Raw genomic sequence first — 18,843 nt, forward strand, 5'->3', positions numbered from 1 at the left:
CCGACTTCTGGGGGTATTCTTGTTGATTTTGACAAGTTTGAATTTATAAATTCCAGCTTTAAAGTGCAAATATAACACACCACAAACATACTACCTAGAATATATTATTCTAGGTCTAATATTAATACATTAAAATGTATTATTGTTATTTGATTGCAGAAGTCAAATATAGCAATAAAGAAAAAAGCTCATCTTATAGATTTGATTGAGAGAAATTCTAATGCTGGTTTTAGGCTTTGCCAGCAGTGGTTGGTGCTGTCGCCTCACAGCAACAAGGTTCTGGATTCAAATCCCAGTGGAACATGTACAGCTCACATGTTCTCTCATTTTATTCAATAATATTCTATGTGTGTATGTGTTAATGATTGTTTGTCCTGTATCTCTGTGTTGCTTTGCAATATACTGGCAACCCGTGGCTGTTGACAGATTCTCATCCATGACCCTAATTGGAATTAAGTGGATATAGACAATATGTGGATGGTTCTAGATTTGTAAGGACTGAGGCAAAACAGAATACTGTAGGCTAAAACAATCCTTATCTCTAACAATTATATTGTATTATACCTCAATAAACTTCCATCTTGATGTCTGACTGCAACGGGATCAGAGCTTTTCAGGATTAAACTACCAAAACTGCATAAGGCTAAACCCCAATACGGCTCCTGCTGGCAAACAAAGTTTGATGTCTGACATGTGACCATCAGTTCTGCTCTGCTTTACTGTTAAGACATGCAGCGTTATCATTTGGTTCTGCTACATTCAAATCAGGTGCGAGGACTCCTGTGAATATATGTTTATGCATTTTGTATTTATGCTTCTGCATCTTCATAAGCACAGCTTAACACTGCATTATGGCGTTGAATAATAACACATCATAGCAGGGAGTGTTCAGGACTCTTGTGAGTCACATGCATTTTAATGACAGCTGAAATGAGGGTATTTTAATGGCACTGTGCATTTGCAGATATTATGCATTTTCAAACTCCTCACCTCTGTCTCTTTAGGTTAAACCTCAATGGTAAGTCATTATTTCCAACCAAGAAGCTCTAAGGAACTCCGTGCCCTTTTAATATGAGAGTGAAATCTCAAAGTGACATGAATCTTGACTCCATTCTTATTTCCTCTGTTCTCTTTTTCTCCTCTCACTCAGAACTCTGGTAGATCTTGAGAAATTGCCTCCTTTTGTCACACAAAAGCAAACAGAATGCTTGTAAATGCCAAGATTAGGTAAACATGAATCTGAAGTCAAAGGAAAAGCAAACAAGAATGTTGCTGGTGCAAACCGTTTTGTTTTTCATTATTTCATGTTTTCTCTTCAAACGTTTCCTTTTTTATTTTATTTTCTGACCATACCTAACAAGGATTTCACCTAATAGCCATAAAAAAATCTGGTTTGAGAATAAGCCACCATTTAATACCAATTTAGTACCAGTAGGTATTATTTCACCAAACATCCTCAGTGAAATTATTAAATATTTGGTTGTTTTTTTTTTTTTTACATAAAACATGTATGTGAACGTTGTAAAAATGTCATTAATATAAATGTTTCCTGTTTTCCTCTTATTTTCTCAATCGTTGCCAGGATCGGCATCCTTTCTGCTCCATTACCGTAATGCACCTAGAATGCGCTACGCTAATCTTTAAGAGCGTCGGCTGGCGTGACCGCGTATTTCTGACAGTCGGCTCACTTGACCGCAGTTACTTGCTGAGTGGGGCTCACCCCGGTCTCAGTATAAATGATGAGACCGGACAAGCGGTTCCCATAGAAGACGTTTTATCTTCAGCATTTAGGAACCAGTAAACCCCAGACCTTAAAGGGCTGTGCCTATTCTCACAGAATCCAGGGTTATGTAACCCCAGATTCGTAAGAGAGAAGCGTAAAGAGAAGTAAAGGCTTCGAGTGCGTAAATACGCAGTCAGAGGCACCCTGCGCAAATTAACAGGGAGGATAAATCAGGTCGGAGGCTGACATGACAAACCTGCTGGTGTGGACAGTGATGAAACAGCTTAACAAACTGTAACAGTCCAGAAAAGCGGGAGCAAAACATAACAGAAGGAATAACATCAGCAGCTGGATCATAATGACGCAGCGCAAAAACCTCCTGCGTGCTTCAAACGGCCAGAGCCAGTGGTGCTGGCCAGCTGTGGTTCTCACTGAGTCCACAGGAGGATCCACCGTCAGGAGTGGACGACTTCCCTCACAGTCCATGACCGAAGCTCCTTCGTGGTTTTACTCCAGTTCGGCTGAACCCGCAGCCTCTGGATCGGGTCACAGTTCCTCCTGCAACCCATGGAGGAGCCGCAGGATCAGCGGAAAATAAAACATAATTTTAGATAATCAAATTTGACCTTATATTAAATATTTAGTTTTTCTTGCTGTCGTATTGTTGAACAGTATATAATTAATTAAAGCATAATTAAAAGCTTTTAAAACAACTATTAAATATCAGTTTTGGGTTCATATATTTGAACATCCGACTCTAAGGGCTTCACCTGTCATGGACCTCACCGCACGTCACTGAACTAAGATCTAAAATAGCCCGGGAAATACCAAATATGTTCATGTTACAGGCTATTATTATATCACAAATAATCCCAACAATTTATTAAGAACAATCATTAGGCCTACATTGATACACGAACCGGTAGAATAATGATAAACAGGGGTGTTTTCATTGTAAATCTGATTTGTCAGATGTGATATTTTCTTATTAAAATAAAGAAAATTAAAAAATAAAATAAAACGTTGTCTTCCGTTTTGTCGTTATGTTGAACAGTTTTTGCAGAACGTCTGCTAATAAAACAACCGTTTTTTCCTTTTTTTTTTTCATATTAACCAATTGTCTTTAATAAAAGAAAAAGTAAAGAAGAAGTTCTTCATTCATTAAAAACGGTTTCGTGCGTCCTGGTGTCTGGAGAGATTATGTGACGGCCGTTCTTGACTGGCTTGCGTTCAGAAAACGAAACAATGACCCTGACAGGCTGCTAGACGTCCTGATTATTTTTTTATTCTATTATTTCAAAGATGTTCCCACGAACAGAGAAAGTCGTTGCTGTTCTTTTCATCTCCACATAGCGACCTGCCATCGGTGCGTACAGCGCGGTACTGTTGCAAATGGCAGCTGCTTCTGGATCACGCATGGATGACAAACTAATAATGAAAGCAGCTATTTGCAGTTTTAGTGAGATACTAACACTGTAGGTGTTACAGAAACATATAGGCATAAACTCTTCCCAGAATTTGACAACTTTGCGCTGAAACGTCCAGTATTGCACATTCATTGTGGCAACTGGACAGGGGTGTTTTCTGCGCTTCCGATTTCATTGCGCGTGTAAGTATATCACGTTGCGCGTGCTTTTGCGGATGCTGTCAGGTTTCAAGAGGCACACATGTTTTGCTTATGACTCTATCTGTCTCTAGAGAAGGAGAGAGAGAGATCCGTCACAGCCTCTCACCACAATCGGGTCAAGCCCACGTGAATTTTTGTTGGGACCAGATCACGGCCGGCCAGGGCCCCCTGCCCCCCCTATTCCAGCACCACTGGTATTTACATGTTTCCCAGAGATCACAGTATAAGCTTTTTACAAGAACAAGTGTTCCTATTTGCAGGTGGAATTTAACCTATTTCATTATCACACATTTTCTGTAGCTATAGAGAATTTAGGGTCTTGCAAGCACCTGTATTTACCATCCTTTTCCACATCTTGCCGCATTAGTCACACACTTTACTGTGTTTTATTGGGATTGTATGTGACAGACCAACACAAAGTAGCACTTAATTGTGAAATGGAAGGAAGATGATACGACTTTAAAAAAAAAAAAAATATTGCACACATTTGTTTTCAACCCTAGAATGCTGCAGAGATCCACAGCTCAGGTAAAATAATCTTTTAACAGGGAAGATATTGGTCATGCAATCCACAAATCTGGCTTTTATGGAACAGCGGTAAGAAGAAAATAATGTTTCACAAGAAATTCTATCTGCAGTTTGCTACAAACCTTGTAGGAGACACAGCCAAAATTTGGAAGAAGGTGATTGGGTCATATGAGATCAAAACTGAACTTTCTGAACTATATATGCAAAGCACTATGTGTGGCATAAAACTAATATTGCACATCATCATCCTCACGGTAAGACATGGTAGGGGCAGCATCCTTCTGTGGAATGGGAAACTCCAGGAGCTAAACAGGACAATCCCGGAAGAAAACCTGTCTGAGGCGGCAAAAAACCTCAGAGTGGGGCAGAGCTTTCCAACACGTCAACAACCCTAAACATGCAGCCAGAGCTGCAATTGACTGATAAACATTAAAGCATATGTGTGTGTTCAAATGGCCCAGTTAAAGTTCTGACATAAATGCAGTTGAGAAGCTGTTGCAAGACTTGAAAAGTGATCTTCCCAGTTGCTATCCCTCAAATCTGACTGAGCTTAAGCTATTTTGCAAAGAATAGGCAAAGATTTCAGTCTCTAGATGTGCAAATATGGAGAAACAATAGACATAGAACAAACTGCAATGACTGGTGGTTTTATAAAGGATTGAATCAGGTGTGTGGCAGATGAATACAATGTATTGCCACACTTTACAGATTTCTAAATAGATAAAAATTGAAAACCATTTATTGTGTTTGTTCCACTTCAGAATCATTCTCTACTTTATATTTGCCTTATAATTAAATGCATTTAGGTGTGTGGTTGCAATGCACCAAAAAAAGATTCAAGGCATATGGATTTTTTTTTGCAGGGCACTGTATAGTGGCCATAGTGCTGCAGCTTAGTTTTCCTATAATTGCTATGTGCTTGCTAGAAACAGTAACACTCTTTCATGCAGTTTTAAGTAGTAGCAATGCAGATCAGTGGCCTTAATTTCCCTAATGTACCGTGAACCTTTGACGCGGTTCAGAGGGTGGAGACAGCCAAAATTCAGTCTATGTTGCATCTTTTTTTGGGTACATTTATGGAAACAACTACAGCTCTTAAATATTCTCTATGACAGTAGACAAAACTAGACAATGCAGACTGTAGGCAGCAGCGACTCAAATAACACTTACGTGACAAGCACCATAACAGCCATAGGCAAACCTGCACTATTCATTATTCTGATCTATTCTGGGTTTGCCAGAAATTTACATCATCTTTACATTTCCATTAGTCCTTGACGTACTGTTCTCTTCATTATAACTCAATCCCAACATGGCAATCTTTTTTTCCCACTTGTCTTGTTCTCACTTGTGCTGGTTACTGCCCCAAAACACAAGCAAGTAATGCGAGGTGACAACTGCTATTGGGGCATGTTATGGCTTTGGGCCTAGGATTAAACTCTCTGGAGTTCATCCAGACAAGTGAAACAATCAGGCTCAGTGGGGAGGAGGATGGAAAAAACAAAAGAAGATACAAACTCAGAGGAATACAATGTGTCCTGTTGAACAGCACCAGATTTAAGGTAACAATAAAATCTAAAATAACAAGTGAGAGCAATACCATTTAGTGGTGTTTGAAATCAATGCTTGTTCAACTGTGTGTTTTGCCAGAGAGCCAAGGTAACTGGAGGGACAATTGATGATTTTGTTCATGATTGCACCACATCCAAATTAACTGTGTTGTGTATTTCTTGATCTAATAATCAATAATTCCTGTTTCTAACTCCCCCAGCAACCGTCCTGGTTTTGTTCCCTCGCAGACTGACACCAGTCATGCTTCTCCCTGGCCATTGCAAGCTGTAATTGTTTTTTTATTTCCCTCTTGACAGAAGTGTTACATTCACATGGCCTTTTGTCACACTCTGGAGGCACAGAGAACAGGAGGTCGCATCAATCCGCTCACCCAAGAAAGGCAAACAGTCTATCATGACCGCAACATAACACACCAGCAATATATCACACTGATGAAGGGACCTTTGCCTTATAAAGTACATATTGTAGTTAACTGAGCAGAGGGTGGCTGCCCACAGTTTCATTTATCTACATTCAGAGGAAAAATTGTCTAATTTTTGATTTAGTATATATTTTTACCAGTCTCTAATCTTTAAGTCAGTTCAATTTTATTGTAGAGAGATAGAATACTAACCAGAAATCCAGAAAAAAGGCTTTTTCATATGAGTAAAAACTATTGAATAAGTATTTGAGCAAAACATGACTTAGAACGTAACGGAAAATACTTGGTTTGGTAATAACAGCAGAAATATGTTCCTTGAATTCAAGGTATATATGTCCATAAAGGATTTTAACACTTCTTCTGGAAAGCAACATTTTAAATGATATCTTTTATCTAAATGTGTGCAGACTTTCTACCTTGCTTTCATTAGGGCAACAAATTTGTATTTCAATTTTTTCTTGAAAGCGAAATTCTAAATGCTCTCGCATTTGAACTGACACTAGCTGCTGGGGTTGAAAAATTAGCCCCTTTCAAGTCAAAGAAAGGAACACTTGATTTCAACTGAAAAAATATTTTCTTTCATTTTTATTTAACATTTAATTAACACTAGACTTTTTGCTTTTTAACTACTGATCAATTATTCATATGCCCATGAAATGATCTGCTGAACAGAAAAGTGCAATTCAATTTAAGTATCAATATCAAAGGCACTTTGAATGGAACAATCAACCTGGGTCTGTACATGTCGGTGTATCAGTCCTGGTTTCCTCATTGTGCTCGTGGCAGCCAGGGCAATTTGCTTAACCTTTTTCTTAAGTTGTTGTCCTTCTTTTCCATCTAAACGTGTTTCTACCACAGCTTCCATGCACTCTTTGATCATTTGCCAGTCAGTGAAGGGCTTTTTGAGTTTTCCTAAAATCCACTGTATTGACAGTGAACATTCATAGGTTTGCTGTTGCTCTGTAAGAGACTGTGATATCGGCTGTGTAGCTTGCTCATATTGTCCCCTCAGTTAATTTATTCTCCTTATCCTACCATCAGACCCAGGCGGATAGCTTTGGTTGAAGTTCTTATGTTTGGTTTCATGATGTCTCTTAAGATTTCCACTGATTCAGAACATGCAAGGCAGACTGGCCTTACCCCCTACGGAAGTTAATAGGAAATGTGTATGTTTCTGTCTATTCATCTTCAAATAGGCAATTTTCATAGTCCAAGTATTTTTGACAAAGACATCTTCTTTTACTCATTCATCTGTGCACCACCAAGTCATTGTACTGTCAGCAAGCATGAGCTCCCAAACTAGTCAGCAGCTGTTAAAGTTGGTTTATACTTGAAGCACTGAACAGGGTGCGAGTGTGCGCACGGCAACAGTGACGCAATCGCGCCTTTCCTGCCCTTGCGAGAGGGCCCGGCGTGCACCTCTGAATTTTTGTAACTTGCCACAGACCACATGCGCTGCTCTCCATTCAGAATAAGGGAAGTTGAGGGGTTAAACCCTTCACCCCGAATTAAATCACAAGCCAGTGGAAAAGGGACACTGTCAACCAAGGTTCAAGGACCCCACATAGCTTCTTCTTTGCCATTTTCTGCTGGTTAGCATATAAAGATCTGGTGCATTACTGGCACAAGACCCATATAGCTGCCCATCGCGCCTGTTTAAAAGTCAGATGCGGCAGCCGGCAGGAATGAAATGTTTATATCTACAAAGTAAAGGAGAAAATCCTTTGTGGTTCGGACAAAATGCTCTCTGGGTCTGGATTTGGACCGGAGTTTGGTGTTTAGGGACCCCTGGTCTAGTGGAATCTGAACAGAAACTGAGCTGATGAGCTGCGGCATTTAGCAGGAGAATATGGTTGAAGCAGCTCAGATGTGGCAAGACCATGTAAACCTTTAAAAATAAATAAGAGAATCTAAAAATGAGCTCTAAAATGAACAGGCCGCCTGTGGGGGAAAGCCAGAGTGGGGGTGATGTGCTCCCTTTTACCAACTCCAGTTAGAAGCTTAGCAGCTGCATTCTGGACCAACTGAGGATGTTTCAGGGAGGACTGTTTGACTCCAAGGAAAGAACATTACAGTAATAAAGTTGTGATGTAATGAAGGCATTATTTAATGTTTCAAAGTTTTGTTTTAAAAGAATCAGCTTTACCTTTGCCAGGTGCCTAAGATGATTACAAACTAAACTTGACCACTGCTCCAACCTGTAGTCTAATTTAAAATCTCTGTCCATTTTAAAACTAAAAGTAGAAACTGTCTGCTTTAAGTATGACACAAATGAGCCCAAATCAACAGGAGAAAGACCACAGGAGCCATTTGGGACAAACACCATCACTTCTGGTTATTTATCATTAAAATTTAAGATGTTTAAGGCCGATCAGGCTTTCATGTTATGAGCCACACCAGTGGTGTTTTAATTTACAGGGCTTCTTTGTTCAGTGTCATATACAGTACATCTGACTGTCGTCAACATAACAATGAAAGATGATCCAATGCATCCTGAGTATTGAACCCAAAGGAAGCAGTCTCAATAGCATGGAGGAGATTCCAGGACACAGGCAGTTACTCTGGGAGAATTGGACCGTGGAAGTCATTAATCTGTTGGGATCCCAGCCATAGGTTACAACATGGAGGAAAATGGACTCTGAACTGTACAACGAAGGCTGGTATGAACTTTTCTACACCTTTCAGAGTCACACTCATGCCTTATCCAGCCCAGGAAGAGGAGGAGCCAGAGCTGACTCCTTGTGACGTCTCTGTGTGAACAAAAATGCTGTGTTCCAACATGGCGGCCTCTACCACAAGAAGCTCCGGCAGAACTACTAGACGGAGGGACACAGCACACATGAGTTGTATCCTTGCTGGCAGGAAGGCACTCTTTAACTTGGATCCAAAAGTGACTATGATCACGCCGATTGCGTTTAACAAAGTTAAGTAATGATTTGCTGTTCGAGAACTCAGCATCAATTCATAAACAGGCGGTAATTAGGAGAAGCTTGACTTCTTTTCTGAGGCCTACAGAAAGTGAAGCGGTTTTCCCCATGACCTAGTAAAGGTATCGGGACTGCAGTTCGGCCGGCTGAATACGGCCGACCCCCTAAAGCCACTGAGAGTAGCTGCAAAGCTAGTTCCTTTGTTATTGCCAACACATGGATTTTCCAGACTATTACTGCAATTTTGTTGCACTCTTTAATGACGTCACAGAGGAACCTCCGCATGTAAACGGACTGCTGCTACAATGGCAGCAACACAGACAGCAGCAAAGAATCTGATATTTCTTTAGATATACAGGTCCTTCTCAAAATATTAGCATATTGTGATAAAGTTCATTATTTTTCATAATGTAATGATGAAAATTTAACATTCATATATTTTAGATTCATTGCACACTAACTGAAATATTTCAGGTCTTTTATTGTCTTAATACGGATGATTTTGGCATACAGCTCATGAAAACCCAAAATTCCTATCTCACAAAATTAGCATATCATTAAAAGGGTCTCTAAACGAGCTATGAACCTAATCATCTGAATCAACAAGTTAACTCTAAACACCTGCAAAAGATTCCTGAGGCCTATAAAACTCCAAGCCTGGTTCATCACTCAAAACCCCAATCATGGGTAAGACTGCTGACCTGACTGCTGTCCAGAAGGCCACTATTGACACCCTCAAGCAAGAAGGTAAGACACAGAAAGAAATTTCTGAATGAATAGGCTGTTCCCAGAGGGCTGTATCAAGGCACCTCAGTGGGAAGTCTGTGGGAAGGAAAAAGTGTGGCAGAAAACGCTGCACAACGAGAAGAGGTGACTGGACCCTGAGGAAGATTGTGGAGAAGGGCCGATTCCAGACCTTGGGGGACCTGCGGAAGCAGTGGACTGAGTCTGGAGTAGAAACATCCAGAGCCACCGTGCACAGGTGTGTGCAGGAAATGGGCTACAGGTGCCGCATTCCCCAGGTCAAGCCACTTTTGAACCAGAAACAGCGGCAGAAGCACCTGACCTGGGCTACAGAGAAGCAGCACTGGACTGTTGCTCAGTGGTCCAAAGTACCTTTTTCGGATGAAAGCAAATTCTGCATGTCATTCGGAAATCAAGGTGCCAGAGTCTGGAGGAAGACTGGGGAGAAGGAAATGCCAAAATGCCAGAAGTCCAGTGTCAAGTACCCACAGTCAGTGATGGTCTGGGGTGCCGTGTCAGCTGCTGGTGTTGGTCCACTGTGTTTTATCAAGGGCAGGGTCAATGCAGCTAGCTATCAGGAGATTTTGGAGCACTTCATGCTTCCATCTGCTGAAAAGCTTTATGGAGATGAAGATTTCATTTTTCAGCACGACCTGGCACCTGCTCACAGTGCCAAAACCACTGGTAAATGGTTTACTGACCATGGTATCACTGTGCTCAATTGGCCTGCCAACTCTCCTGACCTGAACCCCATAGAGAATCTGTGGGATATTGTGAAGAGAACGTTGAGAGACTCAAGACCCAACACTCTGGATGAGCTAAAGGCCGCTATCGAAGCATCCTGGGCCTCCATAAGACCTCAGCAGTGCCACAGGCTGATTGCCTCCATGCCACGCCGCATTGAAGCAGTCATTTCTGCAAAAGGATTCCCGACCAAGTATTGAGTGCATAACTGTACATGATTATTTGAAGGTTGACGTTTGTTGTATTAAAAACACTTTTCTTTTATTGGTCGGATGAAATATGCTAATTTTGTGAGATAGGAATTTTGGGTTTTCATGAGCTGTATGCCAAAATCATCCGTATTAAGACAATAAAAGACCTGAAATATTTCAGTTAGTGTGCAATGAATCTAAAATATATGAATGTTAAATTTCCATCATGACATTATGGAAAATAATGAACTTTATCACAATATGCTAATATTTTGAGAAGGACCTGTATTACAGTCACTATCAGAGAGAGACGCAGCAGGGTCAGAAGAAGAAAGTCAGCTATCATCAGATGCCAGAGCACAAGTGCTGCAGCGTGTGGATGGCCATCTAATTCAGCCAGAGTCTATTTCTGCTGGATGCCGGAGACAATATGCATGAATCATACTGTACTACAAACAGAATGAGTACAGCATCCAGATTTTCAAAATAATTTACTAAAGAGTGAGTAGATCATGCTATATCAATAAAAAACACATATTTATATATACACATGTATATATTAGCAGTTGTTAACGTTAGATTGATTAGATCAGTTAACTAAGGTATTATAAACTGAGCAACTAAAGATTAAATGCACTAAATTGAGCAACAAATATAGTTTTTTATAACTCTTACACAGAGTGCACAGTTTACATTTTCTTTTCCAATTCACATACTGAAATCAATAAAAAACAATCCTAGTGCTTTTGGATGCAACTGAATCAACCTTCAGTCAAAAAAAAACTACAAAACACGTTTTTTGGCTTCAACATCAAACATTTGCACAGTTTTACTGTAAAGATCCCAACACATAAAGATAATATTTATATTGGTTTGACTTGGCCTAACTGGAAGATGCTATGTGCAAACAAGAGGCAGACAACACATTCAGTCACAGCAAAGTGAGCTGACAGATATGTCTGGTTTCTGAGCAAACAGACTTCTATTCCTGCTGACATTTAGCTACAAAGAAAAAGGAACTACAGAAGAAAAAGATAAGCAATGCGAAGTAAAAGGCATTTGCTGAGCCAGGTTTAGATTTGATGCACTGTAATGTACTTGACAGGTGTTCGGCCTGCGGCTTACCTCCCATTTACCATCCTGGGTTTTCCTCTTGAGCTGAATGTTCCAGTTCTCAGCATCCACCTCTGCACAGTGGGCGATGGTCATGGCAACAGGGCAAAAAAGTTCCAGGCCCGAAGGACTGTACGTCACCTCTGGGCCCAGAAGGATTTCACAGCCTTCCAGTGTCTGGGCGCTGCAAAGCAGAGACACACAAGTACACAAAAGTTTTTCTATATGTGATTGCACAGAAATAATGAGAAAAAAGGTGTAGGCCATCTTGGTAAATGTAAAAGTGAATGACCGAGTGTGTGATAAGCACCGAGTGTGTGATAAGAACAGTTTTCTGATATTAAATTACCCTGATACTAAATTTAGATACTAAATTCGCCCTGTTTTAGCTCAGGTTGGATTAAAAAACGAGACCTTCAGTCAAACAAATCTACAAAACAGATTTTTTGTGGATAATGACATTCAGCTTAAAGCAGCATCTTCATAAGGTCTTTTGCTTTTGTTATGGGGTAGATACACCAAAACACATTCATCTCTGAGAGACAGAACCCATCTCATCCATGAGCAATGTGATGGCTGGACGTCCCCATGTTGTTTAAACCTATATATTAATGTTTGAACAGATGAACATGGGACCTTCAGGCTTCAGGAAATTGTACCTAAGGATGAACTAGACTTGTCAAGCTGTACAGTTCTCTTCCTTCTATATTGCCTGATTTCTTTTGATTTTTCCATGATATCATATAAGGAAGGAATATGTTTGAGGTTATGGCTTAAAGCACAACTCCAGCTGTGCCTCCTTTTATCTCAAATGTTTCCAGAAGCTTACAAAGGCTTGATATTATCATTAGGGCTGCCCCAACTTGGTAAAAGTACAGTAATCTCAGTGTATGTAAACTAATGACTTTTAAGAAAGTGAAAGAAATCATTGAAAAATGTATATTATTATTTAGCAAATAGAATAATTTTGGTAATTCATACTAAACTGAAACAGAAGATGATTTTTCAGATTTAAGGTCAGACAGTGTAAATAAAAATCTGCTACTATATTTCCATGTCCACCAGATTGCACATGGTGCCGTAACACTTTGTTCAGTGCAGCAAACAATGTTCCAACTTACCATATTTAAAATATCCTATTTATCACCACATAGGTGTTGTGTTCATTTCTCTTTGAGCCTTTGTTCATGCAGTGAGGAAAGCAACAAACTAATGAGAGGAACTTGAACACTGCTGAGCTCCAAATACATCCCTTAGGGGCTATACTTCCAGGTCTGTCTGCCACCGAGTCAGCATGTCGTGGACTTTTGGCTCTACAAGTTCATGTTGTTTCTCTACACTGAAGGACAGCGGAAATTAGAATTAGTTCCAGTGTAGGTGAAGAGTCGGCGTGCTTTGACTTTGAGTTGAGGTGCTCATTAAAAGCTGCTTACAACAAACGGGCCTTGCTGGTGTATGGTGGCTGCAGCAGTTGGGTTTTGCTGGAGGGATCACGAATAAGGAAAACACTTTAACAAAGGTGTGTATGCTGCTATCAGTATCCACAGGTCATAAAGATGGTGGGGGTCACTTGTTAGCTTTGCTTCTTTGAGTGAAGAATTGTGGAAAACTATAGTTGAAGCTGCCTTTGATATATGTAGCAAGGAGCTGAATAAAGTCAACGTTGCTGCTGCTAGTAGTTGTAAACAGTGCTGTGGAAAAGTATTTGTCTCCTTACTGATTTCTTCTGTTTTCGCTTCTTTGCCATATTTAAATGTTTTAGACCATTAAGCAAACTTTAATATCAAACAAAGATAACATGAGCAAAACATAATACTAAAAATATTGTCTTCAAAAAAATCATTGCATTGAAAGAGGAAAAAAGGCATTCCAAGCCAACATGACCCTATGTGAAATAGTAATTGCCCCTGGTTATGCAACCCTCCACTACCATCAAGCACTTGGAGGAACTGGCAGTCACTATTTTACATCACCGTGGATGAATTCTTGGCTACTTCTTTCCAGAATTGTTTTAATTCAGCCACACTGTAGAAGTTTAAAAGGCAAGCTGTTTAGAGTTCAAACAGCAACTCAAAGTCCAGAGGCCACTCCAAACCCTTCATTTTGTGTTTTTTGTTTGTTGATCCAGTCAAGAGGTAGATTACCGATATTCTCCTTAAGTATTTTCTGCTGCAGAGTTAAGTTGTGGTAAGTTGTCAAGATGCTGAAAAACCCAAGCAGTCCCAGACCATCACACTACTACAGCCATGTTTGACTGTTGGTACGATGTCTTTTTTCTGAAATACTGTGTTTAACACGAGCAGTATTTTCCTAAAGGTTCCACTTGTCCGTACCTAAAACTATGACAATATCAGTGAGTCATCCTGTCTAAATAGTGCTGTAAGACAGTATAAACACATGCTGTGTTTTCCATCTAAACTTTAAGTTCTTGCAACTTTTCAGACTACTTTCAGGCCTCTCAAGAAAACTCTTTTGTTCACATGTATACTTCAACATCTTCAGCACTGCTCGTTGTTTTTATTGTCTTGCTCAATTTATTCTGAGTGAAGCAGATGCAGTTTGTTTTGTTTATTTTGCAAAACGACTGAAAGCTGGCTTGCTGGGGTGTACATGTCACCAATAAACACAGCAGTGAGGGGTTTGTTTCCTGCTGACAGTAGCCATGCAACAAACACCCTCAGCAGGCTGCTCTGGAAAAAAAAAACAGTTTCAAATCACATATTTATCCCAGAACAACTGATTATTTACTTGTTATGCTGTGATTCACACTGTCTTAATTGTCTTAAAAGCCTCTGAAATGATACTCCAATATTTCTTTTTTCTTTTGACACTCGCCCACATCTGGAAACTTTTGTGTCCTTTTTTTCTAAAGAGAGCTCTTATGTAAGCTCCTCAGCTATTAAAGGATTTTTATCTGAATTAAAATCTCCCTCTGTCTCCTGGAACACCTTCATGGTAAATGCTCTCTCTGGGTGATGACATCCACTCCAGACTTCCCAATTACTGCCTCAATCTCTGACTTGGAGTATGCAGGTTAGTGTGGCGCAGTGTGTGCGTGGAGGCACTTTCATTGGTTAGCTAGGCTTTTTTTCTCCAGCTGTCAGTTGCTGCAGATACCTGAAACCTCATGGAACCGAGCTCATGGTGAGTTTCAGTGCTAAGACATCAGCAGCAAGCCTCTTGACTGCTTCTAAGAGAGCTCTTAATCCCTCAGCCGTCAGCACCAAGCCTGTGTTTAGTTTGAAGTGTAGGAAAGAAACAGATTACCTGCTCCTTAAATAGCCAGTGGCTTGGGCCCCATGGTGGTGATTTTATTTCTAAACTGTGATTGTCATCAGGCTGAAGGGATCTATATGGCTCCCTGATGAGGTGCATTATTTAAAGTGAGCAATGACTCCCTCTTTGGGGGCCGTGAGGGCCAAGCAAAGTTGCAGATTGGGTCACGAGCTGAGATGGTGGGTTTAATGAATGCATCCATTTGCACGCTCCATTACCTTCACCTTTATTTGCTTGTAGTCTCCCACCTGTTTGTCCCACGGTGCTTTTGTCAATTTCTAAGTTGACTCAGACACCTAATGTGCAGTGCAGATACATTAATCAAGCCGGCAGCTAGCGGTGACGAACCAAAATCTCCAAGAAAGACGTGTAGTTTCAGTTCTTCTATTGTTTGTTTTAACTAACTCTTCACTGCAGAGGTTAATAAAAACGGGTCTTGTTAATCAGGCTCAACATGAACAATAACTTCAATGAGCAGTCTGTTGAATAAACAGCCCACAGCACAGAGCCTGGACTCAGAACACCAGTATGTATGTTGTAACGGTGACACCACTTCATCTGCACTCCTAAAGCCCGAGTGTACTGTAGGCTCCTTGAACGAGTGGAACCAACAAAGCTAATCACTTCAAAAACTCACCATGCTATTTGGTCACTTGTTACCAAGAGTGTTACTCAGACAACTAAAAATAACATCAACTCCCTGAACAAATTCAATAAAAGCTTCAGGCCAATCGTTTATTTTGTCTACTTAAAGCTTAATAATGCATTCTTCTTACTTTGTTCTGTTTAGACATCAGTCAGCCAAGAAGATGCGAACACTGACAGGTCAAATGAAAAAAGAAGCTTCTTCCAGTTGCACCTGTCTGTGATTGGGATACATAGCAATTACGCATATCATTATGACCACAGTCAAGCAAAGCAAGTGATTATATATTCAACATATTATCCGATGGTAGATGCATGGTATTCAATTTAATTCAATTCAAAAAGACTTTATCAATCCCAAAGGGAAATTAAATGTTGTTGTAGCTCATTATGAAGGTTTCTTCAGAGAGCCGTTGTAGATGCTGATGGCTGTGGGCAGGAAGGATCTCCTGTAGCGCTCCGTCTTACAGCAGATCTGAAGAAGCCTCTGACTGAAGACACTCTGTTGTTGTAGGACAGTCTCATGAAGATTATGCTCAGGGTTCTCCATAATGTTCTTCATTTTATGAAGAATCCGTCTTTCCACAATGATCTCCAGAGGTTCCAGAGGAGTCCCCAGAACAGAGCCAGCCTTTTTTTATCAGCTTGTTGAGCTTTTTTAAGTCCCTGGCTCTGATGCTGCTACCGCAGCAGATGATGGCAGAAGAGATCACATGCTCCACAACAGACTTATAGAAGATATGCAGCATCTTGCTGCAAACACCAAAGGACCTAAGCGTCCTCAAGAAGTACAGTCTGCTCTGTCCCTTTTTGTAGATGGCTTCACAGTTGCATCTCCACTCTAGTCTGTTGTCCAGGTGAACACCGAGGTATTTATGCTCCTCCACCACCTCCACCTCTTCTCCCATGATGGAAATAGTTTTTGACTTATTCCTGTTTCTCTTAAAATCTACAATCATCTCCTTTGTTTTAGTCACGTTCAAGATGAGATGATTGTATTAGGTATGTGAACATTTTGTCTTCACAGTCAATGTGTTAGAAGCCACAAAAATAGGCAAGCATATTCAATTCAATTCAATTCAATTCAATCCAATTCAATCCAATTCAATTCAATTCAATTCAATTCAATTCAATTCAAAACTACTTTTTTAATTCCAAAGGGTAATTAAATGTTGCTGTAGCTCATATCATGCAGGTTTCTTTAAAGAGCTGTTGTAGATGCTGATGGCTGTGGGCAGGAAGGATCTCCTGTAGCGCTCCGTCTTACAGCAGATCTGAAGAAGCCTCTGACTGAAGACACTGTTGTTGTAGGACAGTCTCATGAAGAGGATGCTCAGGGTTCTCCATAATGTTCTTCATTTTATGAAGAATCCTTCTTTGCACAATCATCTCTAGAGGTTCCAGAGGAGTCCCCAGAACAGAGCCAGCCTTCTTTATCAGCTTGTTGAGGTTTTTTAAGTCCCTGGCTCTGATGCTGCTACCCCAGCAGATGATGGCAGAAGAGATCACACTCTCCACAACAGACTTATAGAAGATATGCAGCGTCTTGCTGCAAACATTGAAGGACCTAAGCTTCCTCATGAAGTACAGTCTGCTCTGTCCATTCTTACAGATGGCTTTACAGTTGCATATTCACTCCAGTCTGTTGTCCAGGTGAACACCGAGGTATTTACTCCTCCAATGGCGCCTCCTTTTCAACCCAACAGGGATTTGGAGTTGTAGTTGAAATATTATTTGAGCTTTTGAGATACTAATCAGCTGCTCCTAGTTGTAAAACAAAAACACATTGTTGCTATGGTGATGCATCATAACAAATGTCCACATTAAAAAAATCCCTCCAGCTGCACAACATCTGATTCCGGAAAGGATAATCGTCCAAAATAAAACCATCACAAGAGGAATTTGGGTTCTTAAAAATAATTAATCAGAATAAAAAGTAATAGAACTACTCCAACCTGCTGTCAACTTGAGCGGTGCAATTTTAGAATACAGATTTAAGCAAGTTTTCTAATGGGTTAGTGTTAAAGAAAAAACCGCAGCTTTTTGGGGTGGGTTGGGGGGTTCCGGGACTGCCGCGGCCAGTATCGATCAAAAGTGGTCCAAGGATGGAACAGTGGTGAATGGGTGACAGGGTCAAGTGCAGCCAAGGCACACTGATGCACGTGGTGCTGAAAGCTGGTCTGTGTCCTCTAATTCACCAGATGAGTTGCTGTAGCTCAAACTGCTGAATAGACTATTGGTAGTTATGATAGAAATGTGTTACAGTGCATCACAGTTTAATGTGGTTGGGGCTGTAGACCAGTCAACATGCCCATGTTGACTTCTGCCCAATGCCAAAAGCCCCAACACGTGAGCATAAGAATTGGACCAAAGAGCAATGGATGGAGTTGGCCTGGTCTGATGAATCAAGTTTTCTTTAACAGCTTAATCTGCTACACTTACCTGGGAAAAACATTACAACTGGATGTACTATGGGATGAGGATGAGATGACAGAATCAAGATGGAAACAGCACTCCCTGATGACTGGCACAAGAACAAGTTTGAGGTATTAACTTTGCCAGTTCTTAATCCAATCCAGTTTCTAAAGGATGTGCTGGGCAAACAAATCTAATTCATATAGGCCCAACTTGGCAACTTACAGGACTTAAAGGACCAGCTGCAAACATGTTGCTGTGGCAGCCAGATACCACAGTGCACCTTCTGGTGTCTAGTAAACTCCATGCCTTAAAGGGTCAGGGCTCTTTTGGCATGAAAAGGAGAGCCAACACTGGTAAGCAGGTGGTCATAATGTTATGGTTAATCTGTATATTAGTCAGGAACACATACGCTTGGAAACTACACAAAGGAGAAGAAAAAGGGAAGTGTAAGGATTTGAATCACTTTCACGAAACAGGACATGATTCCAAAGAAGAAAACCTTTTTGTCAGGATCATGGCCTGATCACATTGATTTTAACACTAGTAGCCAGTAGTCCATTCCTTTGAAGGCAAGAGGCAGGGTACACCTTGGACAGGTTGCCAGTCCATCGCAGGGCAACACACAACCATTCATACCTAAGGGCAATTTGAGAAACCAATTAACCTCAGAGTCATGTTTTTGGACTGTGGGAAGATGCTGGAGCACCTAGGACCAACTGCGCCAGCATGCAGCCTTTCTTTTGAAACTTCACAAGGGATATTGCTTTTCTTCTTAAGTGGGGTTGTGAGTATTTATAAATACTTATTGTTTTTGTCAGCATCATTCTAGATTGCTTTTCATGCTTATGTCATCACATCAAACAGCTCAAACCTCATAATGAAACATGACGTGGATATTTAAATAACTTATTACT

At 40.5% G+C, this 18,843-nt stretch overlaps 1 protein-coding gene across 3 annotated transcripts in view; it reads right to left on the bottom strand.

Moving 5' to 3' along the window:
* Positions 1 to 18,843, bottom strand: part of unc5db (unc-5 netrin receptor Db) — a 450,113-nt gene that overhangs the window by 37,235 nt on the left and 394,035 nt on the right. For all 3 annotated transcript variants that reach the window (XM_047381514.1, XM_047381513.1, XM_047381512.1), the window contains one exon: positions 11,603 to 11,774. In XM_047381514.1, the coding sequence (XP_047237470.1) occupies positions 11,603 to 11,774 (172 nt within the window). The remainder of the gene's footprint in view (positions 1 to 11,602; positions 11,775 to 18,843) is intronic.

Source organism: Girardinichthys multiradiatus, chromosome 12, assembly GCF_021462225.1.
Source record: "Girardinichthys multiradiatus isolate DD_20200921_A chromosome 12, DD_fGirMul_XY1, whole genome shotgun sequence".
Classification (NCBI taxonomy): Eukaryota; Metazoa; Chordata; class Actinopteri; order Cyprinodontiformes; family Goodeidae; genus Girardinichthys; species Girardinichthys multiradiatus.